The following is a 21,048-nucleotide window of genomic DNA, read 5'->3' as shown; positions in this document are numbered from 1 at the left end:
GGTAAAGATAGCATCCGAAACTTCTCTTTGAATAGAAATTTGTTGAGGGCTCTGAGGTTCAGAATGGGTCGCAAATCCCCCGTCTTCTTTGGGACTAGAAAATAACGGGAATAAAAGCCCATGTCCCGTTGGTTCAGAGGAACTTCCTCGACAGCTCAAAGGCGAAGAACAGCCTGAGCTTCCTGAAGAAGAAGGGGGAGTTGCGACAAATTGGAAGGACACTCTCTTGGAGGGCGATCTGGAGGCACCTGAAGAAAGTGAAGTGAGTATCCCTCCCGAAGGATGGTGAGAACCCAGAGATCTGAGGTGATCATCTCCCACTGGTGATAAAATTGGTGAAGACGACCTGCTATGGGCAGAAGAGAATTTTGATGCAGGGAGGTTGGCATGCTCAGACTGGGAATGTCAAAAAGACTGAGCTGGTTTAGTCGCAGCAGGACTCTGAGCCTTCTGCTGTCATTGTGGTTGTGGAGGCCTTCTAGTCGGAGGCCTGGAGAAAGCTGGTGTCGTTTTTTGGGGATAACGACGTGGTGGTTACTTGTATGGCCGAGCAGGAGGAGTCTTAGGCTTCAGTCGAATCAAGGAAGCAAAAGGGCGCTTATGTTCAGAGAGGCGCTTTGTAGCAGCTTCAAAAGAATCATCAAAGAGTTCATTACCCTGGCAAGGCAAGTTCGCTAGACGGTCCTGCAGATTGGGATCCATATCAAGAATGCGGAGCCAGGCGAGACGGCGCATGGCTACTGCAAAGGCAGAAACTCTAGAAGAGAGCTCAAAAACATCGTATGTGGCTTACAGCATGAAGAGTCGAAGTTGAGACAGAGTTCTGATGATCTGTTTAAATTCAGAAAGACTTTGTTCCTCCAGAGCCGGATAGAACTTAGGCATCAATTTGAGGAAATGGTTAAAATAAGCAGTGAAAATGTAGTTATAATTGAGAATTCTGTTAGCCATCATGGAATTCTGGTATAACCTACGGCCAAACTTGTCCATTGTATGGCCCTCCCTGCCTGGAGGGACCGCAGCGTAAAGCTTAGATGGATGAGCTTTCTTTAAAGACGATTCTACAACCAAAGACTGGTGAGACAATTGAGATTTCTCGAAGCCTTTGCAAGGTACTGTGCAATACCTAGATTCCAGCTTGGATGGAATGACTAATGGAATAAGGAGTTTCCATATTCCTTAAAAAAGTTTGCTTCAATACTGGAGTCATAGGAAGCCTCAAGGTCTCCTTGGGTGGATGAGGCAGCTCCATGTCGGCCAAGTATTCAGTTGTATATTTGGAATCAGAGTGAAGATCCAGTTGAAGAGCTTGTCCCATGTCAAAGACGAACCTGGCAAAAGAGGCAGACTTCCAGGTTGAGGCACCTTCTGGAGAAGGAGTGCGAGACCGAGGAACTACTGAGTAGGACGGAGAAGCCTCTCTGGAATACTGATACAAAGGTTCAGAGTCCAGGCGCACAGTGATTGAGGAAGCTGCACTACCTGCGTGAGGCAGAGTTAGTGAGTGTTTGCGCTTCAGAACCCTCGATGGTGAGGTCCCCGGGGTTCGAGGAACAGAGTGGGTCGAGGCAGGAGAAGACTCCCTTGGAGGCGGTCTCGATGGAGGAGTCCTCGACCTCGATGGACTTCGAGGAGAAGCAGCCAGCGTAATAGCTTTGTGAGACTTATGTTTAGATTTTGAAGAAGTCTCAGTAGCCTTGGATAAACAAGGCATAGAAGTCTCCGTATCCAGAGAAGGCGAAGGCTTCTGTGGCAGAGATGTCTCCTGAGGAAGCTTGGAAGCGAGATGCCTCTATTGCCTCGAGCGATGCTTCGGTCGAGGTGGAGGAGACAGTGTCCGAGGAGTAGGTGAAGAGTCACTGGATGAGAACCGGCGAGACTTCCGAGGCTTGCCTCAAGGTGGTTTGACGGGAGTCCCAGACTGCCGCTCACGCTGGCTCGAAGGAAGCAGAGTCGAGGACGGAAGGAGTTGAGCCATGACCGAGGAAATCTGAGTGGTCAGAATGGCTTTTAACATGTCCTCGAATATAGGCACCGAGACAAAGGGATCAGGTCTCGAAAGTGCAGCAGTGCGCTCCAAGGAGGGCAACCTCAGGGATGAGTATTCCCAATGATTGGAAGCACGCTTAGCTGGAGGTCTCAAAGAGGCTGGCAGGACCGCGGATACGGCCTGGGATGCCTGAAACTCTGGAGGCTTCTTAGGAATAGTACCTGAAGGAGAGACAGGAGACATACCCGTCGAGGATGACTTCAGAGGAGCTGCCGGTGAGGCCTTCGAGACTGAAGATGTCGAGGTCAAGGCCTTAGTTGAGGCAGAAGCTGGCGTTGAGGCCGTCCCCGAAGCCGAGGTCGAGACCTTCTCAGGTGGTTGGTCCATAGTGCCAAAAAGTTGGAGAAACTTGGCACAGCGTCAACGAAAGGCCCGAGGTTGAAGGGTAGCACAGCGCAAGCAAGCGTCGGGGCAATGTTCAGGACCCAAACAAACAATACACCAACTATGGGGATCGGTGACTGAAATGTTCTTGTTGCACTGGCTACACTTTTTGAACCCGGTAAGAGGCCGGGACATAGAAAAAACAAAGTCTGACGTACCGAACGAGGTGAGCGGCCAGGCCTAGGCCAAAAGGCCGCTGACCGGAAAGAAAAAACAAAAAACTGAATAAACTCTTTTTTTATTTTGAAGAACGAATGGAAACGCGAGCACAGTGACTTAATAAAATAATAAAAAGCCGCGGTGAGAGAAGGCAACGAAGGCTGCAGAACTGAAAAGAAGAGGACTTCTCAGCTCCGCGGAAAACGTTGAACTGAGGTTCCTCACAGGAGACGCGCACCCTAACTCGGGCGGGAAGGCACTCGCGCATGCGCAGTGCAGCACTTGGTAGCTCTTACAAAGATCTTCAAGCAAGTCTGCTTTCGAGGCTGTCCGCTGCGGGGCTCCGTCGGTGACTGTTGAGAATATGCTGCCTGCTTGTCCTGGGATAATGCCAAATACTCCAAGCTTTAGGTTCTAGATGACTCTTCTTGAAGTTTTCTATCCAGACCAAATCCTATAGGAGATTTACTACCTGCCATACAGCTAGCTCGCCCTCCGACTTGATGGGACTCTCATCAGCCAATTGTCCAAGTAAAGGTGGACCTGTACTCTCATCCTGCATAGGTGAGCTGCCACCACCAACATAACCTTGGTGAAAGTGCATGGAGCCGTTGCCAACACAAAGGGTAAGGCTGCAAACTAGAAATGCCTATTAAGGACATGGAATCTCAGGTATTTCATGTGGGTCAGGAAAATGGGAATTTGAAAATATATGAAAACTGATACATATAGAAAGCAGATTCAGGGAGGCTAGGAATTCTTCCAGTGCCACCGCTGCAATTACTGACCAGGCCATCTCCATATGGACACACAGCACTTTGAGGGCTTTATCTATAGACTTGATGTCCAGAATTGGTCTCCAATCTTTGGTGCCTTTTTTGGGCAATATGAAGTATATGGAGTATCTGCTCAGATCCTGATCTCCTTATCTAGTTGACTTGAAAAGTCACAGCACTGAGAGATCATCTCCCTGGTCAAATGGGACTAATGCCTCCTGATCTCCTGTCCCTGAAAGAGAATTCAAGTCCTCCACGCAAGAAATTGCACTCTGGGACAGAAAAGGCATGGAGTTTGATCTCCAATCCTCTCAGTTCTGGTCCACTTGGCCACTCAGGCTGGACATCGGGTTCCTTAGCGGCGTGGAGGACTCTTGGAGTGGAATCACATCCTGGCCTCCAAGGCAAGCAGGCAGTGCAGAGCATCCTGGACCCATCAAATAGGCTTTCCACAGAAGATTAACAAAATCAGAGGTAAACCTCTGAAAAGGAGGCCCCATGGCCCCCTGCAGAACCTCAGACTGGCTTCTCTTGGGCTCCGCCACTTCTATGCACTTGCGCTTCATGAACTCGCTATTTGCGGGCACTAGGAAGGATTTCTTTGCTTTCATCCAGACTCACTGTAGTTACCCAACCCCAGAGAACTCAGAGGCGGCTAAGCCTGACGCTCCTCAGACAACCATACAGTACAAAACTGGTATGATATGAGAGCAGAACAGCCCGAGGAGTCCATCCCAACTGATCTGAGCCAAATTGAGGGGTTCTGAGGTACAGTAGATGGAAGCTTTAGAAAAAAAAGATCATTTAAAATTCAAGATGGCCACCACCAGCGAATTTGTAACAAAAATGGCCCATGGGAGCTCCCCTAAAGTTTAAAAAACTCAGAGAAGGGTGTTTTGGAGGAGGGCTACCCCAACTCTGGCCGCAGAAATCCTCAAAAAAAAAATTTCTTACACCCCCCCAACCCCGATTTTCTCCATAGAGAATAATGGACTGTACTCACTGTGATGTGCTGGTGCCTGTCTTGTCAGCTTTCTTGACTGATGGGAGAAGATTTTCTGCCTCAAATTCTTTCCAAAATGGATCCAAAACTGCAAATCTTCAGGCTGCTAGTCAGACCGGATCCAACTAAGAACTCAACCCCCACAAATCCTCATGCCATGACAGAGGAAGCGAAAAACATAGCTGGCTCCCTGAAACCCAAAGGGACTCAGCACAGGGTCCCCATAGCCTGCATTTAAGTCTCTGATAAATCAGAAGATGAGTTAGCTCCCAGGGAAACAGTCCCAGAGCTTCCAAATTGCACCAAGCAGACTGGATCAGCAGGTAACCTGGGGTTGCCCTGCAAGCAGCAGACTGCCCATGCAGAATCTTCATCCTCTTCCAGGCAGAGCTGCCCTAAATTGGGGATCTCTAAGCACAGAAGCCTCCCAAAACGGATGGAAAAATACCCCAAATTAATAAAAACTGAACAAAGCAGATCAGAACACACCTTCTCTGTTCGCTTACAGAAGGAAAAACTGAAGAGGGCACGAAACTCCACTGGTGAAGGAGGAGGAGCTGAAAGATGAGATTGGTATCCTTCTGCAAAAGTTCACAACCAGAGGATATTCACCTCAAGTACAGACTCCTATAAACATAATCTAGATAAATTCCAGTGGCAAAATTGTAGGCAATGAGGGGTTGTAGTGTTTAAGTCCAAGACAGCAGAAAATATTACCCCAACATGGTCAACTGTACCTTCACTGTCTGCTCACGGATGGCCGGATTGGTGTCCAGAAAGCCATGGACCACATGTGGAAAGATCTGAGTGTTCACTGTGGGCTCATTGAGGTACTGGATAAAATGTTCCATCTAAAATGGGAGGAGGCAGCAGAGTCAGACTCAAATAGTGTCATCCAGCTCTAGAGATAACAGGCTCGGTATCTCTTCACTCATTCCCCAAGCCCTCAGGTCCTTGATATGGCAAGTTCTGCACCCTTGTATCCATCCCCTGAACCCCTGAAGTCTTTCGAGTGACAGGCCTCTGAAGTTTTGAGGCTTCCTACAGATCCTGGCAGCTAGAGGGAAACAACCTACTGCTCCTGTAATAAAGTGGGATTGTAAACCTGCATTCAGACACTAATCCCTTAGATCCTGAAGGTAACAAGCTCTGTGGCCCTTCACCCACCCCTAATCCTCCAGATTCTAGAGGTGACAAGCTGTGTATCCCCCTCACCCTGAGATCCTAGAGGTGATGGGCTCTGCATTCCTGCAACTGACCCCTACAAGCTCCACTATCCCATTTGTCATGAGATGCTTGCACCATTCCAAACCACTTTCCAGGATAGGGTGCATATACCTGCTGCAGCAGCCTTATCCTCATGGCTCTGTCTGTGGAGGAGAACATTTTTACAATCACAGGAATGATTTTCTGCTGATATTCCTCAGCGTTCAGGAACTTCCCCACCTGTGGCAGAGAACAAAAGGGTCAGAGAGAGGTTTCAACAGTTTGTGGGATAGTGCAGCGAGAGTACCAACTTGAGAAAAGGGACAGAGCCATGGCATGGAACCTCTTCAAATTACTACAAGTGAACACAGACCCAATTGCACACAAAAAAAGAGAATGATACTTGCACAAATACACATATTGAACAGTGGTGCAAGTACTACCTACACATATATCCAGAAATGTACCTCAAAGAACAAGGCAACACAGCACACGCACACAGCCTGAACAGTAGTCTAAGGATGGTACACAGAGACATACATACCCTGAACAGCAAGCTGAGGATGGCACGCACACACACATGCACACACACACACTCACCTTGAAAAGTGGGGCAAGAATAACAGCACCAGCACTGCCAAATTCGAAGGCTGTGAGCAGTTGGGGAAGGATTTTATGCCGACAGAAGGCTTCAGGAAAAGAGTCAAGGCCATCACTAAGCTCTTGGAAGAATTTCTGGCGCTCAGCTGGCTCCTTAATCTGCCAGAAAAGAAAAGGTCAGCTCAAGTTTCTTAATCATACACCATCAACTAAAGATACCAAAATCAACCTTTTCTTTCCCCTCACTTTCTAGAGTAATAGAACTGAAATCAGTCAGGGACAAGCTCTTAGTGCAAGCAGCTCTAGTTAACATAGCAACATAGTAAATGACAGCAGATAAAGACCTGAATGGTCCATCCAGTCTGCCCATAAGTTATATCCATTAAAAAATACATGATTAAATTAACTTGTCTCTTCTTTGATGTTTCTGGGTCATAGACTATAAAGTCTGGTATTGTCCTAGGTTCCAAATGCTGAAGTTGCCATTCAAGTTCACTCCAGCCTATCCAACCATCCTGTTGTTTGCAGGATATCTACCGTAAAAAGTCTGGCCAGTAACAACCTCGTGTTCCAAGTTAGTGGAGTTCCCACTGATGCCCACCCCAGCCCATCCTACATCGAATCACTATATATGGGACACAGACTGTGCAAGTCTGTCCAATACCAGCCTTAGTTCTTTAATGTACATCTTACATTTTCTAATTAGATTATTTTTATCCCACGCTTTTTTGAATTCCATCACTGTTTTCCTCAGGAGGGCATTCCAGGCATTTACCATCCTCTCCGTGAAGAATTTCCTAACATTGCTCCTAAGTCTTCCTCCCTGTAACCTCAAATTATGCCCTCTAGTTTTACCATTTTTTCTTCTCTGGAAAAAATTTGGTTCTATATTAATACCTTTCAAGTATTTAAATGTCTGTATCATATCTCCCCTGTCCCTCCTTTCCTCCACAGTATACATATTTAGGTCTTCCAGTCTCTTCTCATACTTTTTGTTCAAACCCCTTACCATTTTCATCACCTTCCTCTGGACCGTTTCAAATCTTTTTATAACCTTCACCAGATATGACCTCCAAAACTGAACACAATACTCCAAGTGTGGCCTCACCAATAACCTATACAGGGGCATCAACACCTCCGTTCTGCTGGTTACTCCTCTTTCTATACAGCCTAGCATCCTTCTGGCTACAGCCACTGCCTTATCACACTGTTTAGATGCCTTTAGATTCTCAGACACAATCACCCCAAGGTCCCTCTCTCTATCTGTGCTTATCAGCCTCTCACCTCCCAGCACATACAATTCCCTCAGATTTCTACCCCCAAAATGCATCACTCTGCACTTCTTCGCATTGAATTTTAGTTGCCAGACACTAGACCATTCTTCTAACTTTTGCAGATCCTCTTTCGTGTTTTTCACTCCCTCCAGGGTGTCCCTCTGTTACAAATCTTGGTATCATCTGCAAAAAGGCTAACCTTACCTTCTAACTCTTCAGCAATGTTGCTCACAAACATATTGAACAGAATCGGTCCCAGCATCAATCCTTGAAGCACTCCACTACTCACCTGTCCTTCCTCTGGACGAATTCCATTTACCACTACCCACTGGCGTCTGTATGTCAACCAGTTTCTAATCCAGTTCACCACTTTGGGCCCTAACTTCAGCCCATGGAGTTTATTTAAGAGCCTCTTATGAGGAACCATGTCAAAGGCTTTGCTGAAATCTAAGTAAATTACATCTAGCACACATCCTTGATCCAATTCTCTGGTCATCCAGTCAAAGAATTCAATCAGATCTGTTTGGCATGATTTACCTTTAGTAAACCTATGTTGCCTCGGATCTTGTAACCCATTAGATTCTAAGAATTTCACTATCCTTTCCTTTAGCAGTGTTTCCATTATTTTTCCAATAACGGAAGTGAGGCTTACCGGCCTGTAGTTTCCCGCTTCATCTCTGCAACCACTTTTGTGAAGAAGGACCACATCTGCTCTTATCCAGTCCCGCAGAACCTCTCCCGTCTCTAAAGATTTATTGAACAAATCTTTAAGAGGACCCACCAGAATCTCTCGAAGCTCCCTCAATATCCTGGGATGGATCTCGTCCGGTCCCATTGTCCACCGTCAATTTTTCAAGTTGTTAATAAACACTTTCTTTCGTGAACAGTGTGGTATCCACTCCATTCTCAGGTGTAACTTTGCTGACCAACTGTGGTCCTTCTCCATGTTTTTCTTCTGTGAACACCGAACAGAAGTATTTGTTTAGCGCATTCGCTTTTTCCTCATCACTCTCCACATAGTGATTCATACCTTCTTTCAGTCTCATAATTCCATTTTTGTCTTCCTCCTTTCACTAATATATCTGAAAAAATTTGTCTCCTTTTCTTATATTTATAGCCATTTGCTCTTCTGCTTGCGCTTTCGCCAGATGCATCTCTCTCTTGACTTCTTTCAGTTTCATCCAATATTCCTTTATTTTTTCTGTCACTAATTTGGAGATAAATAAATCAATGATTGGTTAACCTGAATAACTTCTTGGAGGGATTGTTTGATCTAATGAGAACCAATGTGAAAGATAAATAACTACACTTAAACTTAAAGGGCCTCAGTATGAGCTCTTAGGATATAAATGACGGGTATTGAGCTCAGGTAGTGACTTATGGATGACAAGCATCAGACAAAGTCTAAATAAGCACTACCTCATACATCATTTGTTCCATATTATGTGAATCACACTGAAAAAGAAAATGTTAGAAAAATCACATTGAACAGTCCCTCCAAGTTTAAGTGTAGTTATTTATCTTTCACATTGGTTCTCATTAGATCAAACAATCCCTCCAAGAAGTTATTCAGGTTAGCCAATCATTGATTTATTTATAAGTAGGACTTTTGGCAACTGTTTAGTCCAGAAGGTTAGTTCCTTGTACTAATTTGGAGAACCATATCAGTTTCCTTTTTCTCTTGTTTTTATTTATTTTCTTCACATAAAGATCGGTAGCTTTATTTATTGCACCTTTCAACTTGGACCACTGTTTTTCCACATCCCTTATTTCTTCCCATCCAATCAGCTCTTTCTTCAAGTACTCTCCCATGCTACTAAAGTTTGCAAGTTTGAAGTCCAGGACTTTGGGTTTTGTGTGGCCATCCTCCTCTTTGGCTGTTATATCGAACCAAACTGTATAATGATCACTACTTCCCAAGTGGGCCCCCACTCAGACATTAGAGACACTCTCACCATTTGTGAGACCCAGATCCAGTATTGCATTTTCCCTCATGGGTTCTGTCACCATTTGTCTGAGAAATCCCCTTGAAAGGCATCCACGATCTCGCTATTTCTTTCCGCTTCCACAGACGGAACTTTCCAGTTCGCATCCAGCAGGTTGAAATCACCCAGCAACAGCACCTCTCCTTTCTTTCCCAACTTCTGTATATCCGTAATCAGATCTTTATCAATTTGCTGCGATTGAGTCGGAGGTCTGTAGATATCACCCAAGTGGATAAAAGTTTCATCTTCTCTTTTCAAAACAATCCCTATTGCTTCTTCCTTTCCTCAGGCCCCCTGCATTTCAGTCGCTTGGATATCTGTCTTTGAGAGCTACTCCTCCACCTTTTCAACCATCTCTGTCCTTCCTAAAAAGATTATAGCCTGGTATGTTGGCATCCCATCCATGGGAATCACTGAACCATGTCTCTGTGATAGCAACGATATCCAAGTCTGCCTCTAACATCAGGGCTTGCAGATCCTGATTTTTGTTGCTTAGACTGTGAGCGTTTGTGGTCATTGCATTCCAGCTACTATTCCGCAGCAATCGCATTTTTTCTATAGTTAATTTCAGCTCATTTCCTGTTGCATCGCTAGAAAGTGAATTGCTAATATTGTTGTTTTCACTGCTATCTTTATCATCAAATCTTGTCTTTTGCTGGGGGTGGCTACCGGAAGTAACCTCCATACATATGCCACCCCCACCGTCTAATTCAGGGGTGGGCAACTCCAGTCCTCGAGGGCCAGAATCCAAACGGGTTTTCAGGATTTCCCCAATGAATGTGTATTGAAAGCAGTGCATGCAAATGGATCTCATGCATATTCATTGGGGGAATCCTGAAAACCCATTTGGATTTTGGCCCTCGAGGGCTGGAGTTGCCCATGTCTGGTCTAGTTTAAATGCCTAGAAACATATTGTCTGAATTTCTCAGCTAGGATTATTTTTCCTGCCATGGTAAGGTGCAGCCCATCATTACAATATAGTCTCTTGTACTTCCATGTATTGCCCCATCTTCCTATGTACCTAAAGCCTTCTTGATGACACCAGGCTTTGAGACACCTAGGCAGTACTTCTGAAAAAGCTTTCTGTGCTGCAGGTAGGTTATTGTTGGCTAGGTCATTTGTTCTGAGATGGATAACATCAGTGTTCGAAATCTTTGCTTCTTCCCTAATTACAGTCAGTATTTGTCTGGTGTTCCTGGTAGCTGAGGATCCTGGAAGACATTTCACTATTTTGAGTTCTTTGTCCTGTGTTCCAAGGTCTGATGATGGAATCCCCTAGCAGTAATACTTTTCTGGTGAGCTTTTTTATATGCGCTTTGGGGGTGCTTTTCCCAAAGGTAACTTATTAATTCAAGAATGGAAATATTTTCATTTTTGTCCCACTCTCAGGTTCTTGGCTTAGTGAGCAGTTCTAGCTAGTTGGTAATATTTCTGTGCTGGGGAGAGGAAGGGTTTGCAGGAAGGGCTCACATACCTGTATCTCCTCCAGGAAGAGGTTGGTTTCCACAAAGCTGTTTCTCATGAAGCCTCCTGGGCCACGGCAATTCTGAAGGAATTTAGAGGGGTTGGGGCGTATTCTGGGGTTCGCCCCCACCAGCTCACAGTAGTGGGGTACCAAGGATTTGGGGATCTAAGGGGAGAAATAAAGAAGGAAGTGCTGTCATGATGTAGTAAAGAGAAGTATTACAGAAGATTATAAGTGAATCTCTTTGAACAGGTAGTAAATAAATCCTAATAAATAAACAACCAACCGTTATCACTGAGGATGAGGAGCGGGAGGGAGAATGGAGGATACTCTAATACTATAATAGTGCCACTCCAGGGAGAGGGGAGTAGGGACACTAACATTACAGGAGAAATTAGGCTCTTACCTGCTAATTTTCTTTCTTTTACACTCTCCAGCTTCACTCATGACCAGCAGGTGGAGACAGAAAAAATCTTTTGGCTGGAGTAGAAATAGCTATGCTTCCCTATCATACCTCAGTCTGCCAAATAGCCAAGCAGAACTAAACATTGCTAATTATAACAGTAACAAAGCTCTGAACAAGAGCAATAATGAACCAAGAACAATACGGTTGGAAGATGCATAGATAAAGCCCCTTCAGTAAAGGTCCCCACAGCTCGCCAGTTGAGCAAAAGCCGTTCTTGTGATCTCCTCAGCCCTAGAAAAATACTAGAACCCGCAGAAAAAAACCCACTCTTCATGTGAAAAACCGTAAGAACAACAGATACACAGATAGGATGGGGTGCTGTACTGGGTCTGGAGAGTCTAAAAGAAAGAAAATTAGCATGTAAGAACCTAATTTCTCCTTCTTTAGCATCTCTCAAGACCAGTACAGCTTCACTAATGGGACGTACCAAAGCAGTACCCATCATGGGTGGGACTCCCAGAGGGCTGCCACCAGAACACATTCACCGAACACCACGTCCCAACGTGACGCACAAAAGAATGCAAAGAAGAACAAACCTCAGATTTACAGATATCCACCGGAGGCACTAGAGAAAACTCAGCCCAAAAAGCTGCCTGACTCCAAAGTTGAATGAGCCTTGAGAAATTCCAGAACAGGCTTCTTTTGAAGAAGATATGCGGAAGCGATAGTCTCCTTGATCCAGCGCACAATGATAGCTTTGGAAGCACTGTCCCCTTACGAGGACCTGCTAAGAGTACAAAAATATGATCGAACTTCCGGAACCCCTGGGTCTGCTGAACATAAGAGCAAAGGACCCAACAAACATCCAACTTGCGCAACTGCCTCTGCTCAGAAGAGCCCTCCCGACTACCTAAGACAAGGAGGACCAAGGACTGATTGACATGAAAAGGTGAGACAACCTTCGGCAGAAAGGAAGGAACAGGCCACAGCACAACCAGCTCCCTAGAGAACTTCAGGAAGAGAGGCCTAAAAGAGAAAGCCTGCAGCTCAGAAACACATCTCGCAGAAGAGATGGTCACCAAAAAGACTGCTTTAAGGGTAAGGTTCTTCACCGAGCAGGAACCCAGGGGCTCAAAAGGCAGGTGCACAAGCGCGGACAGGACCAGATTGAGATCCCAAGCTGGAACCAAAGGCCGCACCGGAGGCCGAATCAATTTGGCTGCTTTCAAAAACCAAACCATGTCCAGAACAGATGTTAAATGCCGACCCTGCAACAAAGCTACCAGCTAAACCCAGAGGGAAGACCAGGCCAGGCCATCCTGCAAGAACTCCAAGATGTTAGGGAAAGAGGCGCAAAAGGAAACTACCCCACACACTGCACGCCATTCTTCACATATACGCCACACACTCACATAAGTCCAAGAAGTGGAAAGTCTCCGGGACCCCAAGAGAGTGGAAATCACTTTATTTGAATAACCTATTTTACCTAGGCACTGTCTCTCAAGAGACAAGCCGTAAGATAAAAGGGACCTGGATCGAACATTGGAATAGGACCCTGATTCAGACAGTCAGATGAGAGGGGCAGTGGAAGAACAGCTTCTATGAGAGCCGCTTATCACAGGCACCAGGGTCAGTCCGGGGCCACCAGGATCACGCGGCCAGGGTGCCGAGTAATGTGAAGATGAACTCTGCCCACATACAAGGAAACACATACAAGAGGCTCACCATCGGCCAAGGCTGTACCAGAGCATCCTTCCCTTGGCCTGAACATCCCTGCGCTGACTGAAGAACCTGGGCGCTATGGCGTTGACACTCGTGGCCATCAGGTCTATGACCAGCCGACCCCAAGTCTACACAACCAACTCAAAGTCTGCGGGACCAAGACACCATTCTCCAGGATCTAGCACGTGCCAACTGAGGAGGCCCGCCTGAACATTCTCCACTCCTGCTATGTGGGAAGCCGAGATGTCCAGAAGATGCACCTCTGTCCAGACAATGAGCAGAGCTGCCTCCTGCGCCACCAGATGACTCTTGGTTCCTCCTGACATAGCCCACCGCCATGGCATTGTCGGAGAGAACCCGAAAAGACTTGCCCGTCAACAATATCTGGAATGCTAGCAATGCCAGCTGGATGGCTGTGGTCTCCAGAACATTGATCGGCCAAGACGCCTCCTCTGGAGACCAGCTGCCCTGAGCTGAGCGACCAAGACACTGAGCTCCCCAACCGAGGAAACTGGCATCTGTGAGAAACAATATCCACTGGGGTTGATCCAGATTCACTCCCTGCACCAGATTGGAAGACTGTAACCACCAACAGAGACTACGACGAACTAACAGGAGAGTCCAAATCGTGCACCTGGGGCGATCAACGCTGAACTAGAGCATGCTGAAGCAGCTGCATGTGAGCCCAGGCCCACCGAACCACGTCCAGGGAAGCCGCCATCAACCCCAGGACCTGGAGAAAACCCTGAGACTGAGGACACAGGGAAGCCATCAGAAAGCATATCTACGACTGTAACTTGACTACTTGGGCCTCCAGCAGGAAGACCTTCCCCAAGCTGGTGTTGAAAATAACCCTAAGGTACTCCAGGCACTGAGACGAAGCCAACTGGCTCTTGGACAAGTTGACTACCCATTCCAGTGACTGTAGGAAATCCACAACCCAAGCCATAACCCAGGCGCTCTCCTGAAATGACTTTGCTCAGACCAACCAGTCGTCCAGATAGGGGTGAACCAGAATGCCCTCCTTGCGCAAGGCTGCCGCCACGACCACCATAATCTTGGTGAACGTCCGCAGAGCCGTAGCAAGACCAAAAGGAAGCACACAAAGTTGGTAGTACCGTCCCAAGATCGCACCACCCCTTTGAGATCTAGCAATCTTTGAAGCACCTGGCGAAAAGCCCTCTTCTTCCATGCCGTCTGACAAGGAGAAGTGAGAAAGTGATCTGGCAATGAGTGAGAAAACTCCAGAGCATAACCGTCTCGAATCACCTCCATAATCCACTGATTCATTGTGATTTCGGCCCATCCCTGGTAAAAGTCTCGCAACCGAGCACCCACCGGAACCAAGGGAAACACCGACAAGGAGTCATTGGGCGGGCCGGGTGGTGTAGGAATCATGTTCACCCCTCCCCCCCCCCGACGGGCCCCCCCCAAAGGGCCGCATGCGCTGAAAGAAATGGCTTCGAGAAACTCCAGAGGCAGGAAAGGAAGCAGCCCCTCGACCATGGCAATACCTGCGGAAATCACACAAACACCCCCAAGCAATGCCACCTGCGCAGGCAGTTGGGGTCTTCAGAAAGACGGGCACATTAGAGTCCATCAAGGTCTGAACCAACTTCTCCAAATCCTCGCCAAACAAAAAAAGACCCCAAAAGGGAAATTTTGTCAGCTCAGCCTTAGATGCCGCATCCACTGACCAAGTCTGAAACCACAAGGTACGACACGCGGCCACCCTGAGAGCCATGGACTTGGCTAATGCCTGCAACAAGTCATACAGGGCATCAGAGAGATAAGAGGCAGCCAGCTCAATTTTGGCTACTTTCTGTTCCACCAAGACCAGTCATCAGACACGGTCAAGGACACGCTTGGCCTACCGAAAACAGGCCCGAGCCACTAGAACACCATACATCGCCACCTGGCCCCTAAGGCAGAGACATCAAAATTCTTCTTAAGAAGAGCCTCTAATCTATGCTCCTCAGAGTCCCTTAAAGCTGAGCCGCTCTCGACAGGCACCGTATGCCATTTCACGATGGACTAGACCGCCGCGTCCACCACTGGTGATATCAAGGTATTCCTATCCCTCTCCGGGATGGGATAAAGGTGAGCCATAGAGTGTGCAAACAAAAAGGCGCCTCTGGCACTTTCCCCTGCACAAGGATAATATCCCAAATATCCTGATGCATAGGAAAAGAGCAGGATGCAGTGCAGATCCCCCAAAGCAGAGGGTCCACAACAGCGGGGGCTCCTTCGCATCTTCCTCAAAGCACAACACAGATGAGACCTGAAGAATCAGCTCCTGGTGCTCTTCCCGCTGAAAAATGTGCACTATGGACGCATCCTCGCCAGAGGATGGACCCGCAAAGCCACCACTAACGGCATCCATCTCCCTGAAAGGATCCTGAAGATCTCCCAAAGGGTCCAGGTCCTCATTCAACGAAAACTGCTCCTCATATAATAAATCCTTGTCCCAAGAGATCCGCGGCCGCTTGGATGAGAGAGGAGGAGACGGGGGCAAGACAAGAGCTGAGGGAGGCCAAACCGGAGTGGACGCGGAGGAAAAACCTCCCCCCCCCCCCGGGGCAGAAGCAGGACCCCCGGTCGCTTGAAAATAAGCCTTGCACAAGGCAAAAACAAAAACAGGGGAAAAATCCCATGGTTGCCCAATGGGACTCACTGCCAAAGAAGAGGACCCAACAGAAACTGGGGCTGCAGACAAAATGTAGGTGCTTCCCGCCAAAAATGGAACAGATCTCACCGAAAAAGACACCCCTGAGGCCTATAGCAGCTAAGAAACCTAAACCTTTCCAGCCACTAAAGAAGGCAAGCTGGCAACAGCAGTAAGGGAATCCCCAGCTGTTTCGCGGTAAGGGAAACCTTATTTCCCTGTCCGGCAGCAGCTGAGGAAATCCCTGCATGGGCAGCAGGGGAAGCCTGGGCTTCCCTACTGTCAGCTGCCGGTGCACAAGGTACTCGTGAAGAGGAACCCTGCTCGCCACCATCCAAAGCCGATGAGGATTCCCCTTATTGGCGGCCTCTACACTGTGAGCACAGGCCAGCCGAAGCTACCTCACACGTCTGGAACACAATGGGTACTTTTTTCCTTTAAAAGTGCTCATTGCGCAATACGCGACCTAGCTAGAGAAAAAGGTGCCGGTTAAAAATAAAATTACAAGTACACAAAATAGAGAGCTCTTTTCAGATTGGCACTGCCCCAGGATTTTTTTCTTTTTCAGAACAGACTCCACTGGCTCTTTAAGCCAGTGGTCTCAAACTCAAACCCTTTACAGGGCCACATTTTGGATTTGTAAGTACTTGGAGGGCCTCAGAAAAAATAGTTGATGTCTTATTAAAGAAATGACAATTTTGCATGAGGTAAAACTCTTTATAGTTTATAAATCTTTCCTCATGTAAAATTGTCATTTCTTTAATAAGAGATCAACTATTTTTTCTGCGGCCCTCACAGTTAAAGTTTAATATCTTTCCTTTCTCAGAACTGACACATTTCAATCACTATATTGAAAATAAAATCATTTTCCCTAACTTTGTTCTCTGGTGACTTTACTTTTCTGTGCTTTTAACTGTTTCCAGGGCCTTCTTGTCCACTGACTGTTTTTCTCTCTGTCTTCACTTTCTGCCTTGCATCCATCTTTGGCATTAACTTAACATTCAATTTTTCCATTTTTCTGCTTTCTTCTCAAAATCTACTTTTCCATGTCTTCCCATCCCTTCCTATCTCTCTCTCCTTCCATCCCTATTTCCATAGTCTGACATCTCTCTCCTTCCCCCCACCCAGTGTAACATTTCTCTTTCCCTTCCTCCTTTCTACCCCCTGCAGTCCATCTCCCTTCCCTTCCTCCTTTCTGGCCCCCATCCCAGTCCAACATTTCTCCCTCTTTTCCACCAGTCCAACATTTTTTTCTCTCTTCTTCCTGCATGCTTCTCCTCTGATCCTCCTTCCCTCAACCAAATATCTCTCTCCCTTTCCCTCCATGAGTCCAACTTTTCACTCTCTGCCCTCTTCCCCTTCCACAGTATAACATTTCTCCTTCCCTCCTTTCTGTTCTCATCCATCTTGCCCTCTCCATAAGTCCAACACTTTTTGCCTCCTGCATGCTTTCTCTCTCTCTGTCCTTGCCTCTTTCCTTGGTGGCATCCCTCCTTCCCACCCCCCAACCCTACATGCTTTCTCCCTATGCACCATCTCACCCTCCCTTCCAGTATGTAGCACATTTTCTTTCCCTCCCTTTCTGCCAGGTCCAGCAGCACCAAGTTTCCAAGTTTATTGTAAATTTAATACAACGCTTATCAAAATACTAAGCGTATTACAGCAATAAAATAGGGATAAGAACAGAGATAAAAACAGAATTAAAAACAACAATATTAAACAGATGAAATATACTCCAATGAACAAGACACAAAATAAATGTAATAAGAACAAAAGGATAGGGGGGAGAACTACAATAAATACAGAAAAGAAAACATATATGGGAAAAAACAAAAGGACTCCCTTTACCTCCCCCCTGTCCAGCAGTACCCTTTCTCCTTCCCTACTCCTCTTATCCAGCAATACCCCTTATCCAGCAAAACTTCTATTTTGTGGTCCGCAGTCTGTATGCAATCTCACACACTGGGCAGGAAGAGAGGCTCCGGCACAAGCATCAGCTGACTTGAAACTTCCTGCTGCCATCGAATATGCCAGGACTCCTGCCTTTGTCTTGTCTCCGTACCCCAGGATCAGGCTAGAGAAAGGAGGTAATGAGTCTTGGCAGATACGCAAAGGCAGGAGTCCCGACATACGCAATGGCAGCAGGAAGTTTCAAGGCAGCTAACGTCGGAGCCTCTCTTCCTGCCCAGTGTGTGAGAACATGTATAGACCGAGGGCCGCAAAATAGGACCTGGGGGACCGCGAGTTTGAGACCGCTGCTCTAAGCCAAATGCCTTGCCAGTATCGGTGGCAAGGCTTACGGCTGAGACACCTCTACAAAAATTTTTTTTTTTTTGGGGGGGGGAGGAGGAAGGGGGAGGGACTCAACTTGTGACCCATCAAGTGTGACACCCCTGAGGACGGACAGACCCCCAAACAGGGTCTCCCAAGCTCAGTACAACACAAATGGGGACAAGAAGGCAACTACACAAATTCCAACAGCCCTACACTAAAGAGGGAAGACTTCAATAGTTACCACACCTACTGGAGACTGAGAGCAGACCGAGGTATGTTAGGGATGCATAGTTATTTCTACTACAGCCAAAAGATTTTGTCTCAGTCTCCACCTGCTGGTCATGATGAGCTATTACCCATCAGTGAAGCTGTACCCAGTGGCGTACCTAACATATGTGACACCCAGGGCCCATCATTTTTTGGCACCCCCCATCTGTACAAAAAACATGATTTTTAGTAACAAGCCACACGTCACACATGAGTATCTAGGAAAAGGCAGCATCTTACATATTGTAGTGAGCAGTACATCAATACACCCATTGTAAAACTAAACAAGCCAGACTAGTACAGATCAATCCTACACCGTCAATCCTAACAGAAAACCATGTCTTTCGAATACACAGAACACAGAAAACACCTTCGCCTAGTATGGAATATGTCATCACAAACTAACCCCTCCCCCTTTTACAAAACTGTAGTGTGGATTTTAGCCACGGTGGTAACAGCTCTGATGCTGATAGAATTCTGAGCATCAAAGCTGCTACCACCACGGCTGGCGCTAAAAAAACTCTCCACAGTTTTGTAAAAGGGGGGATAAAATAGAAATACATAGACAAAGGTTAAATTGAACCAGCAAGAAGCTGGACTCTGCATACAATGCAACACCACAGAAACAGTGACACATGTCTCCTAAAGCAATAAATAAATAGAAAATTTTTGTTTTACCTTTGTCTTCTCTGGTTTCTGCTTTCCTCATCTTCTTGTTACTCTCTTCCTTCCATCCACTGTCTGCCCCTATATGGCATCTTCTCTCATTCTATGATCCTTCCAGAAACTGTATGCCTCCCCCTTCCATCTCTCCTTTCACCCCCATTGGTCTGGCATCTCTCTCCTCTCCTACCCTCTCCCACACCTCTCTCCTGCAATCCCTTTCTTCCCTCATTTTCCTTTATAATTTATTTTCTGCATCCATCTAGATTACGTTCTTACTACCCTCTCATCAATTTCCATTTTTACTATCTACCTACAGCTCGCCACCTCTTTCCCTCACCCCCTCCAGTATTTCCCTAACTCAATCCTTTTCCCCCATCATGTGCCCTCCTTTTATCCCCTCCTTCCATCCTCTGCCCTCTTCTCTTTCCCCACTTCCATCATCTGCCCCTTCTTCCCACTTCCATCATCTGCCCCTTCTCTCTCTTTCCCCCACTTCCATCATCTGCCCTCTTCTCTCTCCCCCTTCTCTCCACTTCCATTATCTGCCCCTTCTCTCTCTTTCCCCCCACTTCCATCATCTGCCCTCTTCTCTCCCCCCACTTCCATCATCTGCCCTCTTCTCTCTCCCCCTTCTCTCCACTTCCATCATCTGCCCCTTCTCTCTCTTTCCCCCACTTCCATCATCTGTCCCCTTCTCTCAATCTCTCCATCCACCACAGGCCCATCTTTCTCCCTCACCTTTCCGATTTTGGCAACAAGATCGGCAAGGCCCCCCCCCCCGCGACGGTACTGAGCGGCATCGGCGCCCCCCCTCTCCGCGACGGCACTCAGCGGCATCGGCGTCCACCCCCCCTCCGCAACGGCACTCAGTAGCATCGGCGCCCCCCCTGCCCCGCGACAGCACACAAGTTCGGCCTCCTTCTCCCAGCATCAGCAGAACTTCAGATCGGCAACAGGTGCTTAGTCATAAGCTTCCCCTGACTGAACTGCATGGGCGGAAACAGGAAGCTGAGTCAGGGGAAGCTTTTGACTGAGCACCTGTTGCCGATCTGAAGTTCTGCTGATGCCGGGAGAAGGAGGCCGAACTTGAGTGCTGTCGTGGGGCAGGGGGGGCGCTGATGCCACTGAGTGCCGTTGCGGAGGGGAGGGGGGCGCCGATGCCGCTGAGTGCCGTCGCAGCCCAGGAATTTTCTGGATCTGTCCTGCTGTGCACTTCCCCTAAGGCTGCACTCGGGGCGGACCGCACCCCCCTTGGTACGCCACTGGCTGTACCAATCTGGAAAGATGCTAAAGAATGTTATATTTCACACTTTTTCATATTTCACTTTTATTTGCTATACCACATATAGTAAAACGTCTAGGTGGTTTATAATTTAAAATATCAGAGGGAACAGAAAATGAGAAAGGGAAACAAGATAATCTCTACAGTTGAACATGGGAAGGGAAAGGGAATAGTTAGGGAATAGGTTCATACAACCTGAGACAAAAAAGAAGGATAGGTTGTGTAAAGAGACTCAAGGACATATGTAAGGAAAATATATTGGGATAGCCATGGGAATAGCCATCAAGTATCTATTTTTAATTTGGTATCTAATGAATGGAAAAGCTGATTAAAGTAGTGGGTCATAAGTAATGTTTAAAATTTCTTCAAGGAGATTTCCTTACATAGGTCCAATGGCAAGGAGTTCCACAACAGAGAGGCTATTACACTGAAGCAAGAGTTCTGGCCAGATGAGAGCTTACCTACAAATGAGATGGGACCAAAATTGGGACAATGGAAGGGGTAACACTGTACCATTATAATAAAACACTAGCACCCCATGAACAGGGGAAAAGAGCATTAACATTATAAGCAATACCACTCTGGAAGGAAGGGAAACACTTAGCAAAGAGATTATGTCCTTACCTTGACAATATATTTTCCAGTAGATAGGTGAGACATTCTAGACATGGGGGTTATCTCCCAATGGCCACATGCCATATGCAGAAGGAATCCACTCTGGATTTCTTCTGTAACTCTCCTGTACTTCACTGGGAGCTCTAGCACCATCCAAGCACCAAAAACTCCAACACAGAACGTGAAGTAGGGTCATCAATGGGAACATTCCCAAGAATCAACTGTTCTGCTCAAATAGTAACATTAGAA

The 21,048-nt window shown here is 46.9% G+C and overlaps 1 protein-coding gene across 1 annotated transcript in view; it reads right to left on the bottom strand.

Moving 5' to 3' along the window:
* Nucleotides 1-21,048, bottom strand: part of SCYL1 (SCY1 like pseudokinase 1) — a 111,958-nt gene that overhangs the window by 35,884 nt on the left and 55,026 nt on the right. The window contains exons 6-9 of the mRNA XM_033955691.1: nucleotides 10,912-11,067; nucleotides 6,179-6,337; nucleotides 5,711-5,818; nucleotides 5,110-5,223 (exon numbers count right to left, since the gene is read on the bottom strand). Of these exons, the coding sequence (XP_033811582.1) occupies nucleotides 5,110-5,223; nucleotides 5,711-5,818; nucleotides 6,179-6,337; nucleotides 10,912-11,067 (537 nt within the window). The remainder of the gene's footprint in view (nucleotides 1-5,109; nucleotides 5,224-5,710; nucleotides 5,819-6,178; nucleotides 6,338-10,911; nucleotides 11,068-21,048) is intronic.

Source organism: Geotrypetes seraphini, chromosome 8 (genome assembly GCF_902459505.1).
Source record: "Geotrypetes seraphini chromosome 8, aGeoSer1.1, whole genome shotgun sequence".
Taxonomy (NCBI): domain Eukaryota; kingdom Metazoa; phylum Chordata; class Amphibia; order Gymnophiona; family Dermophiidae; genus Geotrypetes; species Geotrypetes seraphini.
This window is presented reverse-complemented; position numbering and strand designations above follow the sequence as displayed.